Source organism: Bufo gargarizans, chromosome 4 (genome assembly GCF_014858855.1).
Source record: "Bufo gargarizans isolate SCDJY-AF-19 chromosome 4, ASM1485885v1, whole genome shotgun sequence".
NCBI lineage: Eukaryota > Metazoa > Chordata > Amphibia > Anura > Bufonidae > Bufo > Bufo gargarizans.
This window is the reverse complement of record NC_058083.1, coordinates 383,832,073-383,857,631: the sequence shown is the minus strand read 5'-3', so window position 1 is coordinate 383,857,631 and position 25,559 is coordinate 383,832,073. Positions and strand designations below refer to the sequence as shown.

General features: G+C 50.0%; 1 protein-coding gene across 1 annotated transcript in view; it reads left to right on the top strand.

Annotated features, from left to right (window-relative positions):
- Positions 1-19,944, top strand: part of HEATR1 (HEAT repeat containing 1) — a 94,003-nt gene extending 74,059 nt beyond the window's left edge. The window contains exons 38-45 of the mRNA XM_044292376.1: positions 5,059-5,217; positions 15,018-15,155; positions 15,262-15,366; positions 15,649-15,817; positions 17,236-17,387; positions 17,514-17,672; positions 19,044-19,152; positions 19,382-19,944. Coding sequence (XP_044148311.1) covers positions 5,059-5,217; positions 15,018-15,155; positions 15,262-15,366; positions 15,649-15,817; positions 17,236-17,387; positions 17,514-17,672; positions 19,044-19,152; positions 19,382-19,470 — 1,080 coding nt within the window. The 3' untranslated portion in view covers positions 19,471-19,944. The remainder of the gene's footprint in view (positions 1-5,058; positions 5,218-15,017; positions 15,156-15,261; positions 15,367-15,648; positions 15,818-17,235; positions 17,388-17,513; positions 17,673-19,043; positions 19,153-19,381) is intronic.
- Positions 19,945-25,559: the final 5,615 nt, after the last annotated feature.

Here is a 25,559-nt window from a genome sequence, read left to right as displayed (position 1 = left end):
GTGGAGGAGGGGCTTAACAGTCTTCACTTAGTGTCACGCCTCCTATGGAGATGAGCTATACCCAAGGTCTTCTGTGTCCCCCAAGGAAAGAGCGAGAAAGAGATTTTACTGGTAAGTAATACAAAAATCTCGTTTTTTCTCGTGCATGGCATTGGGGGACACAGCACCACGGGTATATGCCCAGCTGCCACTAGGAGGCTGACACTAGAAACAAAAAAGTGTTGGCTCCGCCCAGGTGGGCTATACCCTTCTGCTAGAGCAAAAATGACTCAGTCTAGTTCTAGTGTTCGTAGGAGGCAGACATGGCCTGCTATTCTTTTTTCGCAGGTCATCCTGCTATTTTTAGTTTTTTTTTCTTTTCTTTTTTCTCTTTTTTTCTCTAGGTGGCAGGGGTGGCTCCATCGTGCTCCACCTTAGTTGCCCCCCTGCGGGCGCGTACTTAGGTACCCGGCGGCCACCCAGTCCCCATGTGACCTGCTTCCGCAGTGGATTTCCGGCGGACCCACGGTTCCCGTCTTGAGTCCGCCGAGGGGGTGGTCACGCTGCGCCTGAAAACGTCGGAAAGGTGAGTATGCCATGTCTCCCGTCCGGGCAGACGTTTTTTTTCAGGCCATTCGTTCCCTGCATGCTCTGGGGGTCATCGTTCCGGTTCCGGAGTCAGAACGTTTTCGGGGTTTCTACTCGAACCTTTTCACTGTTCCCAAAAAGGACGGTTCGCTCCGTCCTATCCTGGATCTAAAGGCGCTCAATCACTTCGTCCGGGTCCGTCATTTCCGCATGGAGTCCCTCTGGTCTGTGATCGCCTCTCTGGAGTTGGGCGAGTTCCTATCTCCACGTCCCCATCGCCCTCTCCCACCAAAAGTTCCTTCGCTTCACGGTGGGTTCTCTTCATTTCCAATTTGTAGCCCTGCCCTTCGGTCTGGCCTCCGCGCCGAGGGTTTTCACCAAGGTGTTAGCTCCCCTCGTGGCCCTTCTTCGCGCCAGGGGGGTCGCCTTGGTGCCTTACCTGGATGACCTTCTGATTCGGGCCCCGTCTCCGGAGGACAATCTGTCCAGCCTGAGCATCACCCTCTCGGCTCTTGCTCAGTTCGGGTGGCTTATCAACCACTCCAAGTCCTCCCTCATCCCACGCCAGAGGATGCTTTTTCTGGGCATGCTTTTCGACACTCGCCTCGGGCGGGTGTTCCTTCCCCAGAGAAGGTCTCTTCTCCTCAGGCGGGGGTGCATCTTCTCCGCGGGCCGTCCTCTCTGACCATCAGGACGTGTATGCGCGTCCTGGGGAGGATGGTGGCCTCGTTCGAAGCCATTCCCTATTCCCAATTCCACTCCCGGGACCTTCAGTTGTTCATCCTCTCCAGGTGGGACAAGTCCCCGGAGGGTCTCGATCGCCTTGTCTGTCTCCCCCCCCCCTCAGATTCGCCCGGATCTCTCCTGGTGGTTGCTTCCGCGGACGATGTCCCTGGGCCGGTCCTTCCTCCCTCCCAGTTGGCGGGTAATCACGACGGATGCCAGTCTCTCGGGATGGGGAGCGGTATTCGAGTCCCTCACGGTTCAGGGTCTGTGGTCTGTTCAGGAGTCCTCCCTGCAGATCAACGTTCTTGAACTCAGGGCAATTTTCTTAGCGCTGTCGCACTGGACTTCCCGTCTGCGCGGCCTCCCAATCCGGATTCAGACGGACAATTCCATCGCCGTAGCTTATCTGAACCATCAGGGGGGCACCAGGAGCGTGATGGCCCTGCAAGAGGCCTCTCAGATCCTGCGGTGGGCGGAGGAACACGTTCCCGTTCTCTCCGCCGTCCACATTCCCGGGGTTGACAATTGGGCGGCAGACTTTCTCAGTCGTCAGCTCGTCGACCCGGGCGAATGGTCTCTCCACCCGGAGGTGTTTCTTCAACTGTGTCTCCGGTGGGGAACTCCGGACGTGGACCTCTTCGCGTCTCGCCTAAATCACAGGCTTCCGTGCTATGCCGCGCGGTCCAGGGATCCGCAAGCTCTGGCGGTCGATGCCCTAGTTCTGCCTTGGTCTCAGTTTGACCTTCTGTATCTCTTTCCGCCCATCCCTCTTCTGCCTCGAGTGCTCAAGCGTCTCAAGGCAGCCCGGGTGCCGGCGATCCTGGTGGCTCCGGACTGGCCCCGCAGGGCGTGGTGCGCAGATCTTGTGTTTCTGCTCGCCGACGTTCCGTGGCGTCTTCCCCTGCGCCGCGATCTCCTTTCGCAGGGTCCTGGCGTGGCTGTTGAGACCGCGGTCCTGAAGGCCCGCGGTCTCTCGTGCAGACGATGCTTCACGCTCGCAAGCCCCAGTCGGCCCGTATTTACTACCCGACCTGGAAGGCGTATTTTGCTTGGTGCGAGTCTGGACGTTTTCGTCCCCTCCTTTTTTCTGTCCCTAATATTCTGGCCTTCCTTCAGGCTGGTTTTGAGAAGGGGCTTCGCCTGGCTTCTCTCAGGGGGCAGATTTCTGCCCTTTCGGTCCTCTTTCAGCATCCTGTGGCTGCTCGGGCTCAGGTTAAGACCTTCCTACAGGGTGTTGCTCGCCGAGCCCCTCCCTTTCGCTTTCCGGTGGAGCCGTGGGACCTGAATCTCGTCCTCGATGCTCTTCAGTCCTCTCCTTTTGAGCCCTTGGCAGACATCTCTCTGTCGTTTGTTTCGTTTAAGGTTGCCTTCCTTGTGGCGATCACCTCTATCTGCCGGGTCTCCGAACTGGCGGCACTTTCCTGCCGGTCGCCTTTCCTGGTGTTCCATCAGGACAAGGTGGTGTTGCGTCCCGTTCCTTCCTTTCTTCCTAAGGTTGTCTCCTCGTTTCATATCAATGCAGAGATTGTCCTTCCTTCCTTCTGCCCTAATCCTTCTCACCCTCGGGAGAAGTCCCTCCATTGCCTGGATGTTGTTCGGGCTCTCCGCTGGTACCTTCGCCTCACGGAACCTTTCCGTCGTTCGGACTCTCTTTTCCTGGTTTCGGCGGGTCCTCGTAAAGGTTTGCCTGCCTCCAAGACCACCATCTCTCGCTGGGTTCGGTCGGCTGTCAAGGAGGCGTACGCCGCGAGGGGCCGTGCTCCCCCTTCCAGGTTGACCGCTCATTCGACTAGGGCAGTTGGGGCTTCCTGGGCGGTGCGTCACCAGGCTTCGGCTGCCCAGCTTTGCCGGGCCGCCACCTGGGCGTCAGTTCACACTTTTTCTAAATTTTACCATATTCATTCCCTGGCTTCTGCTGACGCCAGCCTGGGGCGTAAGGTTCTACAGGCAGCGGTGCTTTAGGTTGGCGCCTTGGCGTTCTTCTTCCCTCCCTCAGGGACTGCTTTGGGACGTCCCATGGTGCTGTGTCCCCCAATGCCATGCACGAGAAAAATTGATTTTTTGTACTCACCGTAAAATCCTTTTCTCGTAGTAGGCATTGGGGGACACCGATCCCACCCTTTCCTTTGGAGCATTTATTCTTGTTTGTGGTTCCGGCGTCTGTTTGAGGTTGTTGGGTTCCCCAGTTCAAGGCTTGTTGGTGTTCAGTTTCCTTTTAGTTCAGGTGTGGCGTTCCTACTGCTTTTGTACTGACTGAGTCATTTTGGCTCTAGCAGAAGGGTATAGCCCACCTGGGCGGAGCCAACACTTTTTTGTTTCTAGTGTCAGCCTCCTAGTGGCAGCTGGGCATATACCCGTGGTGCTGTGTCCCCCAATGCCTACTACGAGAAAAGGATTTTACGGTGAGTACAAAAAATCCATTTTTTACACAATAAAAGCACACAGAGCTATGGGGACTGGGTATTGCGGATGTGCTAGCGGCCATCTAGCAACCCATGTCCTCAGCTCTGTACACAAAATCCCGGTGACAGGTTCCCTTTAACAATCTTTGTTGGCCTGTCCTTGCCAAAGTTGCATACATTTTGGCTAGACAACGGCATAGGGTAGCAGCGTATTCGTGCCAAGTTGCTGTTTGATTCACGCGGGGGGAAAAAGGCTAGCAGTTTGCAGTTTTTTTAGTAGGCCCATAGAGGGCCAAATGAATAGAAAAGGAGAATAGCCCTTTAACCCTATCCCTGCCAAAGACGTGGCAACAGCTAGAATATTATTGCAATCTCATAGAGCTTAGATCTAACGTAATAAAGCACATAATCTTATCTTTGTTATACTAGGCTTATTTTTGTACATATAATTCTTGGGATTCAGCACATGTTTGATGGGAAACATTTTACTTCCTGGGCCTGTGTGTCTGTAAGGGAAGGATGGAAGTGGGAGAAGTAATGGATAACTTGTTTAAGAAAGATGAGAACCTGTGACAATCAATTCTCCTCCATTTCAGCTTCCAGATACCCCAAGGAATGATCTATAGAACAGCGCCCTCAAGCAAGCGCGGCCACCCTCCATTCACTTCCTATGGGAGTGCTGAATATAGCCAAGCGCTGGCACCTATCTCTAGAACGGAGCCTCCAAAGCGCAGGAGCGCGCACCGTGCTAGCAGAGTGAGCCTTCCATTCATTTCTATGTGAGAAACAGCTGAGAGCACTCGGCTCTTTTCAGAATTTCTGTAGCTGTGAATGGAGGGCATGCACGGTGTGCTATACTTTGCATCCTAGAGATAGGTGCAGATCCCACCTCCGTATTGGTGTTATATCCTAGTGGTTTGCAACCAATGTATGAGATGGGCCAACCCCTTTAATCAGGACACTTGCCGACTCTGACTCATTTTACTGGTATTTGGATCATGGAGATTTTTGGTCTTTTTTAAGTTCAGTGACTGATGACATTTGCATGTAGATATAGAGTGGTATATATGAGCTCTTTGCGTATTGAATGTGTACATTTTGGCGGCGCTGTGCATCTCAGGCTCTACTCAGGTCATAATTTAACCACAAACTTGATTTAATATATTTTTTTATATATTTTTATTTTTCTACAAAATTGTATATGTAAATGCTAAACTGCATGAAAGCGCCTATGATTGTAAAGCGCTGGGTGCTTTTATAATAGGTAAACATACAAAGTCTACATGCTACAGATGACTGATGGATTGCTCTGCTCCTGCTGCACAAATTTTATTTTCATTTTTTTATTTTTTTAATCGTCTAGGTTACCCGTCTGGATAAGATTGCTGCCAAAGTGGGACCCACATCTCAGCTTTCAGTCAGGGTGACAGCACTGAAAACGACTTTGGCGACAAAACTAGAAGCCAGAGTTCTTCTCCCAGTGGTCACCAAGTGCTACTGTCATCTCCTGGACACACAGCAGGTGAATGCGACCTTTTATTTTCTCCCACTGTATGATTATCCATATTTAAAGGGTTTCCATCATGAGAAATAACGTTATGTAGCTGACTGACATTAGCGATGTGCTTTATAACTCCCTGCCTTTTAAGACTTTTAAAATTTGCTAATTAGTTCTCATCATCGTCCTGTAAATCCTGTGCCACCCATTTAGTATTCGGCGGAGTGAGTGAAGGACGCGCTCCTGCTGCCGGCTTCCTCATTGCGCCTGCGCCAAAGGAAGAAAGCTGACAGCTGGAGCGCATCCCTCACTCACTGCGCCTGCGCCGAATACTAAAAGGGGGGGGGGGGGCGGATTTACGGGACGATTAGGAGTACTCTCTAAAGTCAATCAAGTGTACCTGGGCGTGCCAAAGGGTGCGTAGACAGAGCCTCTAGGTGCTGAAGCAACGCCCTCATAGCACCTAGAGGCTCATTAGCATATTTTTAAAGTTTTTATTTTAAGAGAACGGCAGCAGGCAGCGAGTTATACAGCACATCGCTAATGTCAGTCCGCTACATAGCGTTATTTGTCATGACAGAAATCCTTTAATGGCAGCAGGCAATAGATCACGAGGAAGGACATCATTAGAATGTATACCCTGCTCCCGCTGCCCTGAGGTTAGGAACATTTGATATTCATTATAATTTATTTGTTCTGTGTTTAGCACTTTAAACTTTTTATTTTTTTATAATCAAAGGACTTAGTCCGCTCTATAGAGTGGTTTGCAATAAAAATAAAAACGTTTTTTCTGCCAACTGTGTGTGAATCTGCCACAGGCTTCAGTAGGAACCCATCAATCCTAACAGAAGACTGCATGATTTACGGTGGTGGTATTGCTGAAAATGCTCTTAATGTTGTTTGGTATAAATTGCGTTATTAGGGAGACAGGACAGGACCCTGAGAAATGTATCTAACTGAATAGTAAAAAAGTTATCTCCAAGTATTTGGTGGAAAAAAGTATTTGTCATAATAAGTGTGTATATAATATACCTGTGTGTGTGTGTGTGTGTGTGTGTGTGTGTGTGTATATTTAGTACAATACACACAGATTGTTAGTCTTGAGCTGCATTCATAGGGGGAGATTTATCAAAACTGGTGAAAAGGATAGCTGGCTTTCAAAAATCCCTTGAAAATCCCTTGGAAAATGAAAGGATCAATTTGATTGGTTTCTAGGGGCAACTAAGTGTGTTTTCCTTTGCTCCAGGTTTGATAAATCTCCCCCTTAATTCTGTTGGCTGTCACTGATAAACTTGTTGTCGGGTAGACCCCTACCTTGTTGGTTAAAGTGCTTGTGCAGCCTAGAAACCGACAAAGCCAGTGGTCGGAGTGTGCGCCTCATAAAAAAAAAAATATATAAAAATACGTGTCCACAGTCCAACCGTTCCAGCGCCACTGCCCCGTTCCTAGACTCTTCCTGTACCGGCCACGTGTGCTTGAATGAGGCAGTGACGTTCCATGGAAGTACATGTGTCTCCTGAGGCCACTGATTGGCTTCAGCAGTCAAGAGACAAAGCCACTTCCAGTCGTGGCACTGGAATGGTGTGACTACAAAGAGGTGGATTTTTATTTTTCTTCTTTAGTGGGGCGCACCCTTCAGCCACTTGCGTTGTCTGTTCCTAGGCTGGACAACCCCTGTAAGCAACTTTAAGTTATTAGATTGCAGTTTGTTTTTCCTGAATCGGATAAAGCTCTGTTCACATCTGTATGTGTTAGCTTCTACTGTGTTACAAATAAAAAGATTGCAGAGTATTAGTTTGTTGCAGTGGCTGTCACTATAGCAAAGTGTAGTTTGTAGTAGTGAAAAAGGTATGCTAATCCATACCACCCTGATGGAGAGCAAAAGTAAATGCTTTTTTGGTTAGGGGAATGGGGCTTCTGGCCCCATTTGGTGTATGCCCTGAGAGCTTTCCTGGCACATATGACAAAAGTGTGCACATGGCGTGATGTGAACATAGCCTTACTATACAGTGCTCTGTGTACATACTAATACTCTCCAGAATGCAGACGCCTATATACAGACATTGACCTACCAAGAAATATTTTAGGATTTTGAGCCCTGAATACTGCAGAATTATAACATAGTAACATAGTACATAAGGCCGAAAAAAGACATTTCTCGCTCATATCATTGGGGGACACAGGACCATGGGTATAGCTTGCTGCTGCCACTAGGAGGCGACACTAGGCTGAAAGCTGTTTGCTCCTCCCCTGCAGGCTATACCCCCTCCAGCCTGGAGAGAGCATATCAGTTTTTAGCTTAGTGTCGTAGGAGGCAGACCTCCCTGCTTTGCAGGGTGGCACTTTGATTATTTTATTTTATTTTTTATTTTTTCCAGAATCCGGATGGGGGGTCCAGGGTCGCTTGCGTCCCTGCATCCCCGGGAGGCGGGCCGGTGTACCTCGTCCACCGCCTTGCCGCCCCAAGAAGAAAAAGCGGACCAGGGCAGCCTCGCTCCCCTGCTTCCCCCCAGCTACAGGACTACCCTTTCTTCAGCCCTCTTCTGCCCGGACCCCTGTTGCCTTGTGCCAGCGGTCGTAGGGTGGTCCTGCTGGTGTTTCAACTGAGGGTGAAGTCTACAGATGAAGATAGGTAAGTGACTCGTCTCCCCTAGCCTCCCCCCCCCCCCCCACTCACAGTATAACGGCGTGCCGTACTGCACGGCACCAGTGCCCCTGAGCGCCGTCTGCCTGCCCGCCCGCCCGTCTGCCTGCCCGCCCACGCTCCCGCACCCGGTGAGTTCCGCCGGCACCTGTCGCGGATCTGTGCGCTCCGTCTCCCTCTGTTCTTCGCCGCTGCATCGCGCACGGCAGCGTCTTCCGTGCGGTCGCAGACGGCACTGCGCAGGGCAGATGCGCTATTCGCGGCGCGCCGGGATCTTCGCGGCCGCACGGCGGTGTCGGGCTCTTCCCCTCTGCTGCAGCGAAGCGGCCCCTTCTGAGCAGCCATATTATCGGGGACTTAGGCACGCTGGCCGCAGCTGCGGTCACGTGCACAGGGGTGGGCGGCGCTTGCGGCCCTCTTCGTTATCCTGCCGCTCCCGGGCTGTCAGGGGGCGTGGCTTATTCTCCCGCCCTGCTGAAACTTCCTCTTCCTCTCAGCGCAGCGTGGTGGACACAGGACCTTGGCTCCCGCTCCACTCTGGTAGGAGATAGATACCCCGTTCAGCAGGATATCAAACCATGTCTGACCCAGCCACTGACCCCCCTCAGGCAACCTGTGTGACCACTCACTATGCCTGTTCAGTGTGTTCAGCCAAATTCCCTCGGGGCCAGTCACTCTCACTGTGCTCGGCTTGTCAGAAGCCCGCGCAGAGCAATCCCCCTAGAACACTGCAGCCCACAGAAGCCTTAGATCGCCCTGTTCAGGGGGAACCAGACTGGGCAAGGTCCCTGTCTCGGGCAGTGGAGGACCTCTCTAAGGTTTCCCATTCCACCCTTTCTCTGTTGGGTCGTTTGGTAGATAAATCGCCACCGGTGCAATCCGCGCAACCGCATTGCACGCAAACCAGAGGCAGACCTCCTAGTAAGCGCCCCAGAGCAGGTAACCGTTCCTCCTCTGACGCCTCTGCATCCCCCCCTGCTCCTGGATCCCAGTCACAGGCGTCCTCCCTGTTAGGTGACGCACTGTCAGAGGGTGAGCTCGGGGATTCTGATGCGGATATGGATCTGGAGCACTCTTCTCAGATTGCTTCCATGGTGGATAGCCTGATTTCGGCAATAAGGGATACCTTCCGGGTTCAGGAGGATCTTCCCTCCACTAGCCAACAAGGGGTGTCGTTTCTGCGTGCGAAACAGACTCCTAAGGCTTTCCCGTTGCACGAGGATTTTTCTATTGTGGTTAACAAGGCTTGGGACCAGCCAGGTTTGCGTTTTGTTATCCCAAAGCGCCTGGACCTTCTCTACCCCTTTCCACGCGAGACAGTGGAACTGTGGTCCTCCCCGCCGAAGGTGGATCCGCCGGTGGCTCGACTGGCAAAATCTACGACCATTCCGGTGGCGGATGGTTCGTCACTCCAGGACCCGGTGGACCGTCGCGTAGAGTCGCTCTCCAAGTCAATCTTTACGGCGAGCGGTTCGGCGCTGCGTCCGATTTTCGCGTCCGCCTGGGTAGCTAAGGCGGTTTCGGAGTGGTCCGTCCGGTTAAGCCAGGACATTTTGTCCAACCTCCCGCCTGCTGAGCTCGAATTGTCTGCGCTCCAAATTTCACATGCGGGAAAATATATCTGTGAAGCGGCACTGGATGCTGGATCGATGGTCGCTCGTGCCTCAGCTCTCGCCACCTCGGTACGCAGGGAGTTATGGCTCAAGGCCTGGAAGGCTGATTCTTCCTCTAAACGTTCTCTCCTAAAGCTTCCGTTTTCTGGGGCTCGGCTTTTCGGGCCGAAACTGGATGTCATAATCTCAGAAGCTACGGGTGGCAAAAGCACCCATTTGCCCCAACCCAAAGCGAAGCGGCCTTTTCAGTCCAGGCCTGCGTCCTCACGCTTCCAGTCCTTTCGCCGCTTCTCGGGCACCCGTTCAGCCCCCACCTCCGCGGCGGGACCACCCAACCAGGATCGGCGGAAGGGCCCATCCTTTAAGCCCCAGCAGGCTTGGCGTCCACGTGCCCAGCAACCTCGCGCAGCCCCAGGTAAGCAGCCTTCCGCATGAAGGTTTGTCCCCACCTTCTCAGGTGGGGGGGCGCCTTCTCCTGTTCCAGGACATTTGGCACGCCCACATTCCGGACGCATGGGCGCTCGAGGTGGTTTCCTCGGGCTACAAAATAGAATTCAGGTCCCTTCCCCCCAACCGTTTCTTCCCTTCCCAGCCTCCCAGGGATCCCGTCCGGGCCGCGGCTTTCTTGAACGCCGTCCAGTCCTTACTTCTGCGGGGGGTTATTTCTCCGGTACCTCCAGAAGAGCGTTTCACAGGTTTTTATTCCAACCTGTTTGTGGTCCCCAAGAAGGAGGGCGATGTGAGACCGGTGCTGGACCTCAAGCTTCTGAATCGCTATCTGCGGGTTCAGAGGTTCAGAATGGAATCCCTTCGTTCCGTTGTAGCCTCGTTGGTGCAGGGGGAGCACATGGCGTCTTTGGACGTACAGGATGCGTATCTCCACATACCTATTGCTACCATGCACCAACGTTTCCTCCGATTTGCCATCCAGTCGGATCACTTCCAATTCGTCGCGCTACCATTCGGTCTGGCGACGGCCCCGCGGGTGTTCACGAAGGTTCTGGCACCACTTCTGGGGATCCTGCGGTCCAGGGGCATTACCCTTCTCCCCTACCTGGACGACATCTTAGTCAAAGCCCCGTCAGCGCCGCAATGCGCAGACAGCCTTCGGATTACGATGAGCACGCTCACTCGCTTCGGCTGGATTCTCAACCGAAGGAAGTCATGCCTGTTTCCGACCACTCGGATCAGGTTCCTGGGTATGACGTTGGATTCCGAGGCCGCAGTGGTCCGTCTCCCTCTGGACAAGAGGTTGGGCATTCAGAATGCAGTGGTTCTGCTCAACCGGCATCGCAAGGTGTCGATTCGCAACTGCATGCGAGTTCTGGGGCTGATGGTGGCCTCATTCGAGGCGGTACCGTTCGCCCAGTTCCACACCAGGGTGTTTCAGCGGCTCATCCTGTCCTCCTGGGACAAGTCCCGGGATTCACTGGACCTCAGGATTTCGCTGCCTCAGCCCGTTCGCGAGGCTCTCGCCTGGTGGATGATTCCGGACAACCTGTCGTCAGGGAAGTCGTTCCTGCCGGTGTCTTGGACGGTGATTACGACCGACGCCAGCCTCCGCGGTTGGGGAGGGGTCTTCGGTACTCGGACAGCCCAAGGTGTCTGGTCTCTGTCGGAGTCCAGACTACCCATCAATATCCTGGAGCTCCGGGCCATCTACCTCTCCCTTTGCCATTGGACCACCGATCTGCGGGGCCGTCCGGTCAGGATACAGTCGGACAACGCCACAGCGGTCGCCTAAATCAATCACCAGGGGGGGACGCGCAGCGGACCGGTGATGGACGAGGCCGCGAGGATTCTGCAGTGGGCGGAAGCCCATGTCCCGATGGTCTCGGCGGTCTTCATCCCAGGCGTGGACAATTGGACGGCGGATTTCCTCAGCCGAACGACGGTGGATTCGGGGGAGTGGGCTCTCCACCCGGAGGTGTTCGAGGACCTTTGCCTCCGGTGGGGTCGCCCGGAAGTGGACCTAATGGCATCTCGGTTGAATCACAAACTCCCGTGCTTCCTGTCTCGCGCAAGGGATCCGATGGCCTACGACGTAGACGCACTCGTGGCACCGTGGGGCGACTTCAAGTTTCTGTATGTATTCCCGCCACTGCCGCTCCTACCGCGGATTCTTCGCAGAATCAGGATGGAGGGTGTTCAAACGCTCCTGATTGCCCCGGACTGGCCGCGCCGAGCTTGGTACTCGGAGCTCGTTCTGCTCCTGGGGGACGCGCCGTGGCCTCTTCCACTCAGGCCCGACCTGCTCTCGCAGGGCCCAGTCTTCCACCAGGGTTTACATACGCTGCGTTTGACGGCGTGGCTATTGAAACCTTCCTGCTGAAGAACAGGGGTTTCTCGGATGCGGTCGTTCGAACGATGGTTAGGGCTCGGAAGCCCTCCTCGGCGAGGATCTACTATCGTACGTGGAGGTCGTTCTTGAAGTTCTGTGAGGACAAGGACCTCCCCTCCAGGAGTTTTTCCCTCCCTACGGTGTTGGCCTTTCTTCAAGCAGGTTTGGAGCTGGGTCTGTCCCTAAGTTCGCTGAAGGGGCAGGTTTCGGCCCTTTCCATTTTTTTCCAGCGTACGCTGGCAGTGCTGGGGCCCGTCAAGACCTTCATGCAGGGTGTTGCGCACACCGCGGTTCCATATCGGCCGCCGTTACATTCCTGGGACCTGAATTTGGTGCTGGTGGCACTTCAGTCCGAGCCGTTTGAACCCCTGAGGGAAGTCTCCCTCCGCATGTTGTCGTGGAAGGTGGCATTCCTGGTTGCCATTACGTCCATCCGTCGGGTGTCGGAACTGGCGGCACTGTCGTGCAAGGAGCCTTTCTTGGTGTTCCATCAGGATAAGGTGGTGCTCCGGACGGTGCCGTCGTTTCTGCCGAAGGTGGTGTCGGCGTTCCATGTCAATGAGGACATTGTCCTCCCCTCGCTTTGCCCTAAACCTTCTCATCCTAGGGAAGTGGCGCTTCATCGTCTGGATGTGGTGCGGGCCTTACGGATCTACCTGGCCGCGGTAGCCTCCTTTCGGCGAGCGGACTCTCTGTTCCTAGTTCCGGAGGGTCCTCGGAAGGGTTTGGCGGCATCCAAGGTGGCGATTGCTCGGTGGATTAGATCGGCCATTCACGAGGCCTACCGCGCCAGAGGCAGGGTTCCTCCGCCTGGCGTCACGGCGCACTCGACCAGGGCGGTCGGGGCTTCTTGGGCACACTTTCACCACGCTTCGGCGTCTCAATTGTGTAAGGCAGCGACTTGGTCTTCGTTGCACACCTTCACCAAGTTCTACAAGGTGCATTCGTTCGCATCGGCGGATGCTGCTCTTGGCCGTAGGATCTTACAGGCCGCAGTGTAGTGGCTCGACTGTGGAGGTGAAGTCAGCGGTTTTCCCACCCTGGGGACTGCTTTAGGACGTCCCATGGTCCTGTGTCCCCCAATGATATGAGCGAGAAAATGAGATTTTTGTGAACTCACCTTGTAAAATCTCTTTCTCGCTTTATTCATTGGGGGACACAGCACCCACCCATTGTTGTTGGTTTCTACTGAGACCAGTGGTCCAAGTTACCGGTTGGGACTGAGGTCAGGTTCGGTTGTTTGGTTGGACTGTGGTCTTCCTGTTTTGTTTTGTTTCGGTATGTTTCTCCTACTGCTGAAGCACAAACTGATATGCTCTCTCCAGGCTGGAGGGGGTATAGCCTGCAGGGGAGGAGCAAACAGCTTTCAGCCTAGTGTCGCCTCCTAGTGGCAGCAGCAAGCTATACCCATGGTCCTGTGTCCCCCAATGAATAAAGCGAGAAAGAGATTTTACAAGGTGAGTTCACAAAAATCTCATTTTGTCCATCCAGTTAGGCCTGTCATCCTGCAAGTTGATCCAGAGGAAGGCAAAAAACCCTGTGAGGTAGAAGCCAATTTTCCTCACTTTATGGGAATAAAAATTCCTTCCCGACTCCAATAAGGCAATCAGAATAACTCCCTGGATCAACGACCCCTCTCTAGTAGCTATAGCCTGTAATATTATTACGCTCCAGAAATACATCCAGGCCCCTCTTGAATTCCTTTATTGTACTCACTATCACCACCTCCTCAGGCAGAGAGTTCCATAGTCTCACTGCTCTTACCGTAAAGAATCCTCTTCTATGTGTACAAACCTTCTTTCCTCCAGACGCAGAGGATGTCCCCTCGTCACAGTTACAGTCCTGGGGATAAATAGATGATGTGAGAGATCTCTGTACTGACCCCTGATATATTTATACATAGTAATTAGATCTCCCCTCAGTCATCTTTTTTCTAAAGTGAATAACCCTAATTTTGATAATCTTTCAGGGTACTGTAGTTGCCCCATTGCAGTTATTACTTTAGTTGCCCTCCTCTGGACCCTCTCCAGCTCTGCTATGTCTGCCTTGTTTACAGGAGCCCAGAACTGCACACAGTACTCCATGTGTGGTCTGACTAGCGATTTGTAAAGTGGTAGGACTATGTTCTCATCACGGGCTCTGGATTTTAATTGGTTATACTAGTGTTCTTTTATTATTTTTCTCAGTTGCATGGACAATAATAATAATCATTCCAGTGTACACAACAATTGCATAGTGGAAGAATCCCTTAAATGGGTTGTGCCATAAACTACTTTTCGCTCTTAAGTATTAATCCCCTTTCACACGAGTGTGACGGATTGGCTCTGGATGCATTCAGGGTGCGTTCCGTGAAGCTTGCACCATTTTGCAAGCAAGTTCAGTGAGTTTTGTCTGTGATTGCGTTCAGTTTTTTAACCCGCAGGTGCAATGCGTTTTGATGCGTTTTTCACGCGCGTGATAAAAAAAATGAAGGGTTAAAAACACCATCTCCTAGTAACCATCAGTGAAAAACGCACTGCATCCGCACTTGCTTCCGGATGCAATGCGTTTTTCACTAAAGCCCTCTTCACTTCTATAGGGGCAGGGCTGCGTGAAAAACGCAGAATATAGAACGTTACGCATTGCACCCGCGCTGAAAACGTACTCATGTGAAAGGGGCCTCATTTTCATCAATTACCATAGCTCCCATTCCTCCTTGTATCATTTTTTATTTTTTTGGGTAATTTACCTCATTTGCTGTTTTTTCCTATCCCCCATGCTTGAATCTTACTTCCTGGTTTGTTAAGTGTCTGCTTTCCCATCAGGCCTTAGGGCAGTGGGATATGTCCTGACATCAGCAGAATTTGTCACGTGCCACTTGTTACCCTTCCTACGTCCTACATTTCAAAGCTACAATGCAGTACGTAACCAACAGCAACTGTATATGAAAACAGATTTGCCACGGGGTGTAATGGTTGGCTAATAACATTACAGTAAGGCGATTTTTGATAAATGGTAGTATTTGGGAAAAAGTGATATAACAGCGATATCTGTTGGGTGGCATATATTTACGTAAGTGGCACAACCCCTTTACTATAATATTCAGATCTCTGTGACCTCCTGCTTTATGACAGTTGAAGGACAATTTTTGGCCAGAGTTCACAAATATCCCATTCATTTTACCAGTTTGGTTTGAACGTGGCCTTTTTAAAGCGGTATTCTTCACATTCATATGTTTTATCTTCAGCAAAAGTGCATTGGATCCCTAATGGACATACTGAGGGAACATATTGCCGCAATGGAGAAGCTTCAGCTGTCATCCCATCAGTCTGAACTGACCACATTCTTCCTCAAAGCCATGGATTACAGAGCAGAACATACAGAGGTAACTAATATAGAAAGAGCGTGGATAAATAAATATATATGTTCATGTAAATGGCAGTATATATAGTGTGCTCTGGTGTTTTTTACGATTTTCTTTTCGGTTACAGAGTGACCTGGAAGAGGTGGGCACCACGGAAGGCCATATCATTAACTGTTTCATCATCATGGTCATGAAGCTTTCAGAAGCCACTTTTAGGCCACTTTTCTTTAAGGTAAGATAAAGTAAAATATTGGACTTATTCCCATGAGTTCGCTCCTTCCATCTAAGTTAATTGACTTTAGTGTATTTGCTCGTGGGAACATAGATTGTGAATTCCGCTGGTACCGCAGATTGAAGTGTGAGGGCAATCGCGTCACAGAGCTGTGGAACATGCTGACCTTATAAAAGCAACGGGACATAATTTTTTTTTTTTTTTTTTTTTTTTTTTATAATTCAATTTATCAGGACCTATTTTTTTTTTTTGCTCATGTAAAGTGCTTTTGACTTTTCACAGCTCTTTGACTGGTCCAAAACAGAGGGATCCTCAAAAGACCGACTCCTCACCTTCTACCGCTTGGCTGATTGTATCGCAGAGAAGCTCAAAGGACTTTTTACCTTGTTTGCTGGTCACCTTGTTAAGTCTTTTGCTGAGATACTGAACCAGACGAATTCTATGAAAACCGGTATGTTATGACATACTGTCACCATTGTCACAGCATGTTCTCTCGTCATTGTGCATTTACAGCAAAGGGGTAGCTTTAAAGGGATTGTTCCCTCCGGGCTTGCGGAGGAAAGCATACTTACCTGCTCCCCACCGCCTTTAGTGTCCTGCTGGCTGTGCCTCGCCCTGGTCTCTGCCTGTCAACATCCGGTTTGACTCGGGTCACGTGACTGCTGCAGCCTGTGACTGGTTGCAGCGTTGACGTGTCCTCCCATGCGTCACGTAACACATAGGGGGATACATCACCACTGTGGCCAGACATTGGCTTTAGTAGCCAAGTGACTCACATGAAACCGGATGCTGACACACGGAGGACTAGAGGAGCCAGAACCCAGTGACAAGGAGCACAGAACAATGCTTCCCTCCTCAAGTCTGGTACCATGGGGGAATCTGGAAGAAAGACCTGCACCCTTTAATGGGGTTGTGCAGGTCATATATATTGACGACATGTTGTCAGGATAGGTCATCAATATCTGATCTTCAGGGGGTACAACACCCAGCATCCCCGCCTATCAGCTGTTTGGAGGTGAAGCTCCATTCGGCGCTGCTTCCTGTTCATTATACTGTCCGTCATAGTTTACAGTGATGCAGTATATTGACAAGTACGAGCTCCATTTGTACTTGTCATTACACTACGCCTTCACTCCAGACGACGTGCAGTGTAATGAACAGGAAGCATGCATGGAACGCCACCTCCTCTTCAAACAACTGATAGGTGGGGGTGCCAGTGTGGGACCCCCTATGATCAGATATTGATGACATTTCCAGACAATAATGATGATAGGTCATCAATATTTATGGCCTGCAACAACCCCTTTAATTGATTCAGGTCTAGGGTATTTTGGGACTTCAGAACCAGATAGTTTACCGATTTCTAGTATGAATTAGTGTCTAATGCTTATTTATTTTCATTGGGATCAATAGAGGCCGCAGAGAACGATAGATGCAATGAAAACCACATCTGTCTTCTCTACAGTTTCTGGTAGTCACCGACTAACGGTCACCAGATATTTGGAAACCAGCACTTAAACCCGCACAGTATATGTACATTGGCGCTGGGTTTTTAAGAGGTTATCCACATTTTTAAACTTGATAGCCTAACCTTAGGATAGGCCATCAGTATTGTGGAGGTCTTACTCTCTGCACCCTTTGAATGATATGGCGATGCCAAGCACAGAGGTGAAAGCAGTGAAGAGGTGGCATCGCACAGCAGTCCCCTGAAGCCTATCAATTTTAACAACCTGGATAAACCCTTTAAGGACCTGGCCTTTTAGAAGTTGAATATCTAGCAAGTTACTAATTCATCAGAATATGTAAATGTATGTTGGGGTATTTGCCAGCAATGTGTAGCCCACATAACCTATTGTAATTTTCCCCCAGATGAAGCATTTTTTGAATCGGACAACAATGAAAAAAGTTGCCTTCTCTTGGAGTTTGTACTCAACTGTCTGCACAAAATCTTCTTGTACGATACTCAGCATTTTGTTAGCAAGGAGAGAGCAGAGGCGTTAATGATGCCCTTGGTGGATCAGGTATGTTCCTTACAGATCATAATCTAAAGCTGATGTCACACACTTTACAGTGGCAGAAAATAACCTGAAGTGCCGATCTACAAGATTTATATTTGTCTGGTAAATTAAATAATTCTCTTATATTAGATTGAAAATTTACTTGGAGGAGATGAAAAGTACCAGATAAGAGTGAGCCGCAGCCTGGTTCCTTGCATTGCTCAGTTCTCTGTGGCTATGGCTGATGATTCCCTGTGGAAACCTCTCAACTACCAGATACTTCTAAAGATGCGCGACTCATCTCCTAAGGTAAGAACAGTAGCTAAGATTCAAATCCTTTTAACTCTTGCCGGACCTCAACTGTACATGTACAGCGGAGATCCGGTCTTTAAAATTCGGACACCAGCTAACCTGGGGCTTATGTCTGCAATCGTCGATAATGCCGATCGCAGGCATTTAACCTCTCAGATGCCATCGCCTTTTGAGATAACCAGTTGGGTGTGTGTACCTGCACAGACTTAGGGCTGTTTCACACGAGCGGATGCCGTGCGTGACATCCGCTCCGTGAAAGAGTGCCAAGACCCGATGCAGACAGCAGAAGCACGGAGCATTAACATGACTGATAATGCTTCGTGCCTCTCTGTGATATCTTTACTACGAAATCACTGTGACAACTTTATCTCCCTGTGATTTCGTAGTAAAGAGGTCACAGAGAGGCACGGAGCGTTATCAGTCATGTCAATGCTCCGTGCCTCTGCAGTCTGCATCGGGTCTTGGCACTCTTTCACGGAGCGGATGTCACGCACGGCATCCGCTCGTGTGAAACAGCCCTTACTCTATCCATGCAGTGCTGCCAATTTCAGTCTGTCTAGGTATACACCCCCGGCTGGTTACATCCCCTCTGTACCCTTACTGCAAACTGGTAGCAATTCATTCATAACTTCTAGTAGAAATAATAAAGGAATGGCACAACATAGAGTCATAAGAATAGATGCTGCAGAATTGTTATTACATGGAGAATGCATGAAGCTATTAAAACAGGTGTGTCAGGAGCGGTGGGTCCTCTTTAAAAACAAAACAAGTATGTGTATGTTTGGCTTACAGGTATTGAAGGTTCATGGATACTTTAGGATCTTCCAGCATCATAAGAGCTGCCTATAACTTTTACATAGCTCCTATGTAAAAAGTATGTCTTATAAAGCAAAAAATAGTTGTTTCAAAATCTGAAAACCTGACTTTTTATTGTCTGTATTAGACTATGTTCACACAGTTTTTTCAGTGTACATTCAGAGTATACCAGGGAAGCTCCCAACCCATACTCTGAATGTATCCACAGGGCCCAGTAGACTTGATGAATGCCAAAAGAGCCTTCCCTGGTGTATGCACTGAACATAAAATCTGAACAGAGATATAATAATAATCATGTTTGCAGCCATAGTAGTTGGAGCCGCACTATAGACTCTCGTGACCAAGATAAGTTTTACAACTGAGCCTTGCAGTTGGATAATAGTGCTTCTACTGAGTGAAGTGGAGTAGACCGTCTCCTGAGCGTCCCCATCACATTGTGCTTTCTTCACAAATAGAAACTACAATACACTTTGATTTAGTAGTTAAATTAGAGTCAGATTTTCATTAATTTTTGCTCAGGCCATTACTGTAATGTGTGTCATTTGTTCTTAGGTTCGCTTTGCTGCACTGCTTGTCCTGGTTGATTTGGTGGAAAAACTGAGAGAAAACTACATGGTCCTGCTGCCAGAGACTATCCCATTCCTGGCAGAACTCATGGAAGGTATGCTGTTCTCCACATATATATGTTAGGTTATTGTGTGCACATAATTATGTGCTAAATGCTAATACATTTTAGGTTAAAAAAAAAATGTACGATAGTAAACAAAATGTAATTAAAAATGTAATAAAAGTGAAAAACACTTATTTATTATAGAATGTACTTATTGTGCATACATTATGTAAAAGCACCTGACAGTGCCCTATCTGATCTTCCCTCTTATTGTGTCTAGATGAATGTGAAGAGGTGGAACAGCAATGCCAGAAGACTATCAAGCAGCTGGAAATTAGTCTGGGAGAATCGCTGCAGAGCTATTTCTAAGAGGTCTTCGTTCAAATCCACCCTTAACCAAGTTCGGCCATTCCGGAAAATCAAAAGCTAATGTTCAAAGGCGTTTTCTGGTTTCAATCAACATAATATCTGTTAAAAAACATAGAAATCCTAGAAAACCCCTTGAAGTCAGAAACCAAAAGATGATTAGCTGAACTTTTGAGAGTGCACCACCAAAGTTGGAAAACACATGGACAAGCTGGAGGAGATCTGAAGATTTGAAATACAGTAATTTTTCTTCCAGCAGTGTTTACCACAATGATCAACTGATCTGATCATTTTAGGTTATCGGTCATTGTGGTGATTTTAAGGCTGTGTGTACCTGACATCATTGTATGTAGCATGCTACAGTGTAGCCTTGGAGCCCTTCACTGTTCACATTTTGTATTGCGCATTTTGAATATGGACATTTTGTAAAGAAATACGGTATATGCTTGAGTGTCTTAGATTAAATACATATTTTAAAGTCTTCTCGGAATTGTGTTTTTGTCTACTCCAGTACTTTTAGTGCGTTAGCCTTCCCCATTTATTCCTAGCATAAATGTTAGATAGAAACTACACCTAGATTGTTGTTCCTGCTGTATTTTGTGACAAGACTTACATACATTTGTGGAATGTATATACCATCTATGCTGGATTTGGATACTGATACATGTGTGTAGGTCTTCTTTACTGGATTATGTGATGTCTTCTGCATCTTGGTCTTTTCAGAATGAATAGACTCTCCTGTGTTCTGCCAAGTAAGGCTACTTTCACACTAGCGTTCTGCTGTCCGCTCGTGAGCTCCGTTTGAAGGAGCTCACGAGCGGAGCAGAACGCTTCCGTCCAGCCTTGATGCAGTCTGAATGGAGCGGATCCGCTCAGACTGCATCAGTCTGGCGGCGTTCAGCCTCCGCTCCGCTCGCCTCCGCACGGACAGGCGGACAGCTGAACGCTGCTTGCAGCGTTCAGCTGTTCGCCTGGCCATGCGGAGGCGTGCGCATCCGTCCAGACTTAGGCCCCATGCACACGGCCGTGTTTCACAGACGTGTGCGGGCCGTGGAACCACGGCCTGGATCCCTCCTGAGAGCAGGAGCGCACGGCGTCACTGGTTGCTATGACGCCGTGCGCTCCCTGCTGCCGGCACAGTACAGTAATACACTGGTATAGATCATACCAGTGTATTACTGTATTGCGGCGGCAGCAGGGAGTGCACGGCGTCATAGCAACCAGTGACGCCGTGCGCTCCTGCTCTCAGGAGGGATCCAGGCCGCGGTTCCACGGCCCGCACACGGCTGTGAAACACGGCCGTGTGCATGGGGCCTTACAATGTAAGTCAATGGGAACGGATCCGCTTGAAGATGACACCATATGGCTCAATCTTCAAGCGGGTCCGTCCCCCATTGACTTTACATTGAAAGTCTGAACGGATCCGCTCAGGCTACTTTCGCACTTAGAAATTTTTCTAAGTTATTAATGCAGACTGATCCGATCAAACGCAAGTGTGAAAGTAGCCTAATACTCTATAGCAGTTAGTACATTGTTTATCTTACAGACAGCTTGTGGGCTATAAAAGCCTTACAGATTGCATGAATAGCGACCAAACCCACCGATTTTATGGGGATCAGCCGACTAAAGTGTACAGGATTATTCCAGCACACTCTTGATGGCAGGTATCGGGGAAAAGAAGGGTTGGAAATGTTTTTTCTCTTCTGTGTCATTGGGGACATAGGCAATTATAGCTGTTGCCACTAGTAGGTGGTCACTAAGCAAAAAGTGAGCAACAAACTATACCCTTCCATTATACTGCTTTAGCTAGTACTGTTTTAGCTTAATGCAGGCATGTCCAAAGTGCGGCACCCCAGCTGTTGAAAAGCTACAACTCCCAGCATGCCCTAATAGCTGTAAGCTATCCAGGCATGCTGGGAGTTGTAGTTTTGCAACAGCTGGAGGGCCGCACTTTGGACATGCCTGGCTTAATGTCTGCAGAAGGCAGGCATACCTGCCTTGAAGGTCTGCTAAATAAAAGTATTTTCCTTAGTTTTCTTTTCTGCTGCTGTTCGTTCCCTACCTCTGGAGGGGACGGTAGGTCGCAAATCCAACTGTCAGCAATCCGGTCACCATCAAGTCCCCTACTTTTTAAGCTGTAGCCTCCCTCCTCAAGGGGCAGCACACCAATGCAGGTGGGTTGGCTGGAAGTGGGGTGGGCAGAAAATGTCGGAAAGGTAAGTATATTACTCCACTCACACTTTTAGGGATAACAGCCTACGTGGCATGCTTTTACCCCCAGGGAAATGGGAGGAATGAATTATTACTTACTGTTCCTGGGGCTTTTCCAAGTTCCCTATATTCCTCTAAGGCCTGGGTCAATGTACCCTCCTTTGCACCCATCTTCCCTCGGGGCACCCTTAATTTTATTTTTTTCCAATCAGGGCTCTCAGCAGTCCAACTTTGCTTTCCACTGCTGGTTTTCATCTCTCTTCCAACTAGAGTACGTGTATCTTCAGCATCCTCTCTCGGAGGGAGAGCGGTGCCTGCAGACTTTTAACTTCACTCTAGGCCTAGACAGGGTTTTCAGAGGGCGGAGTGAGTTCAATGCTTGGTCTGAACTCTCCTGAATCTCCAGTGTCGTCGTCCTTCATGGGATTGCGAGGTCCTCTTTTGGCACAAAGTCTTCACATCCTCTGCCTCTTCTTCACAGAATGCTATGGGTGCACAGCAGCTCCTGCCAGGCACTCACTACCTTACCTTGAGGCACCTCTTCAGTGACAGATCAAGTAAGATCTGCCCAACTTGGAACACTACCTCCCCCTTCCTCCTCTTCTGGAGGACAGGTTACTGGTTTCATGTCTGAACCCAGACATCAACTTCCCAGCTAGGTTGTGGCCTCTGTTTGGCATTTAGCTTGTTCTTGCCACACCAAGTTTCAGTGTAGTCAGTCAGTCCCTCTGTGCACTTCCTGTTCAGTCCCACTGCCTAGTGTCCTTGACCCCAGCCCAACAGTCCCAGATAACAGTGGAATCAGAGTTGGAATGTTTCTTAGCCAAGATAGTGCAGAACGTTTCTCAAACCAACAGCCATTGTAGAGATGCTGGGACGCATGATCTTTGTTTCTTTCTTCTTCGAGTATACACATTCCTCATTTTCTTAGCAGAGAATGGATACATCTCAGCAGGGGGAGGGAGGGGCCTTCATCCTCAAGTTTTTCAGATTTGAACATCACAGCCTGCGCTTTATTTGGGAACTCATTCCCTTTGTTGCTCAATCCAAGGATCCAATTGCTATGGCAGTGAATGCACTTGTCATCCCATGGAACCAGTTCATGTTTCTGTCTGCCTTTCCTCCTTCCCCTACGGCCCAGCTTCTCCAGAAGATCAGGGCCGAGGCTCAGCCAGTGATCCTCGTGACTCCAGATTGGCAATGTTGGGTATGGCACGCCACTCTGGTTGCCCTTCTTGCCAACGAGCCCTGGCATCTGCCACTTCGGAAGGATCTCCTATCTCGGGGTCCCTGTGTCACCCGAATCTACCTTCACTGCTGTTATCGGCGTAGCTGATTAAGCCGTCGTCCTAAGAGCCTGCAGTTGTTCAGAAAAAAGTAATTTTTAGACAGTGATTCACACCAGGAAAACCTTCCTTCTTTACTTCAATGTGGTCTTGAAATGGTCCTTGGTCTCAGTTCCCTTAAAAGGCAAGTTCCTGCCCTTTCCCTTATTTTTCAGCACAACTTGGTGTCCATTTCTGTAGTTTGCACCTTCCGGAAAGGATTTTCCCCTCACCCATGACGGCACCCCATGCGACCAGGGACCTCCCATCCGGGACAGGAAACCTGAGAAGATAAAAGGTTCACACCCCCACCATGCACCAGTTCAGGTTTCCTGTCCTCCGGATAGGAAGTCCCTGGGAAGACTCCTCGTCGGTTCTTACCTGCAGCCGGGGGGAGGCCCAGGTTCTTATCCGGTGGGTGGCCTCCCCCAGGTGGCGTTATGCTCTCCGGGGCTGCTGCCTGCAAGTCTGGGCTCCTTCTTCCCCCACATCCCGGCGCTGGCCTGAGGGAGCCGCTATGGCCGTGTTCAGGCGGCGTCCCTCCTTACTTCCGGGGTTGCCGGTCTTCCTGCGGCGTCGCAAGGGGGCGTCTGCGCATGCGCGCGCCCCGACGCGGGGGGGCGGGGCTTAACCCGGAAGTCGGGTTCAGCGCTGATGTGTGCCCCGGCGCGTCCCTAAAATATAAATGGGGCAGAGGGGGGGAACCCAGCCGGCTGATGTGGCACACAGTGTGGTGCTGAAGAAGCTCTTGATTCCTGCAAGAATGTCGTAGCCTGCAGACGGACGCGCCGAACCCCTGGAACCCTCAAGGCCTGCGAGTCCGGTACTAGTCCTGAGGAGTGGGGGCTGAAAGAAAAAGACCTTTGGTGAGACGTACCTTTTTCTTACTAATGGGGTGTTATCTGCTTGATTTGTGTAGGTGGTAAAGCCCCCAAAAAAGCGGCCTCTAAGACGAAGCATAAGGAGTGTGCGGGATGTAAGGCCCCCCTAGCTTCCTCATATTCTAAGCCGTTATGCACCCCATATATCGATAAATTGGTGGCGGAGGAATCTCTCAGAGCCTTTCTAGGAATATGCGATCTTTAATAAGATCAGAGGTGAAAGCCTCCTTAAGATCCCTGAGTAAAAATCGCCCGCAATCTCCGGATGTTAGGGATTCGGATATAGACCAGTCTGACGTGGAAGAGAGAGAAGCTGGCCAGTTACTCTCTAATGACGCTACTTCGTCAGCGGAGGAAGAAACAGGGGGCTCCTATTTCTCACCCGAAGACACCCAAAACCTCCTTAAAGCAGTCAGAGCAACTATGCAGTTAGAAGAGGAAAAACAGGCTAAGTCGACAGCAGATATTGCCTTTCAGGGGTTAGGTCCCAGAAAACAGAGGGTTTTCACCATTCATGAGAACGTTCAAGCATTGATTAAAAAGGAATGGAAAAATCCCGATAGGAAGTTTTTTATCCCAAGCTCCGTTAAAAGAAAATATCCTTTTGATGAGAAGGTAGCAGCCTGTTGGGACAAGGCCCCCACGGTTGACGCTCCGGTAGCGAAGATTGCTAAGAAGTCTGCACTGCCGTTTGATGATTTAGGTAGCCTGTCTGACCCTCTGGATAAGAAAGCGGACTTTTACTTGAAAAAGGCCTGGGAATCATCCTCTACCTGCCTGAGACCAGCGGTGGCAGCGTCATGGGTCTCTAGGTCGCTGCATATCTGGCTGGAACAGTTAGAACAGCATCTCAGTGAGAAGAAGCCAAGAGAGGAGGTGTTGGCCTCCCTTCCCACCTTTTTTAAGGCCGTAGATTTTTTAGCCGATGCCTCCACGGATATTGTTAGGTTTTCCGCCAGATCATCCGCTATGTCCAATGCGGCCAGGAGAGCGATTTGGTTGAAGTCCTGGAAAGCTGATCAGGGTTCTAAGGCTAGGTTATGTTCTATCCCCTGTGAGGGTGACAGGCTCTTTGGATCTTCTCTCGACGATATACTTGAAAAAGCCTCAGACAAAAAGAAGGGATTTCCAGCTCCTCAACGCCCCCCCTTTCGTAGATACCAAGGTAAAAGGCAAAGGGGTAGGCAATATGATAGAAGAGAAAAGGATAAATTTCCTAAGAAATCCGGAGGTTTCCTTTTTAAATCCCAGGATCCTAGACCCAAAGATAAGCAATGACGCCGAACCCCAGGTAGGGGGAAGATTGTCTCTGTTTCTCCCGGCCTGGAAAAACATAACCAAGAATGGCTGGATCTTGGGAGGGATTGGAGAGGGATTCCGGTTGGAGCTCCTGTCCCGTCCCCGGGATTCGTTCATTCTGACAGATTACCCCAAGGATCTAGTCAAAAGACAGGCCTTAGAGTCAGAGGTCCTGCTGCTTCTGCAAAAAGGGGTGGTTGTCCCGGTTCCGCAGGCAGAGAAGGGCAGGGGGTTCTACTCCCCTCTTTTTTTAGTAAAAAAAACCCAACGGCTCCTTCAGGGTAATCCTAAACCTGAAGAGATTAAACAGATTCCTCAGCTACAAAAAATTTCGTATGGAGACCATAAAATCGGCCATAGATCTCCTATCAAAGGA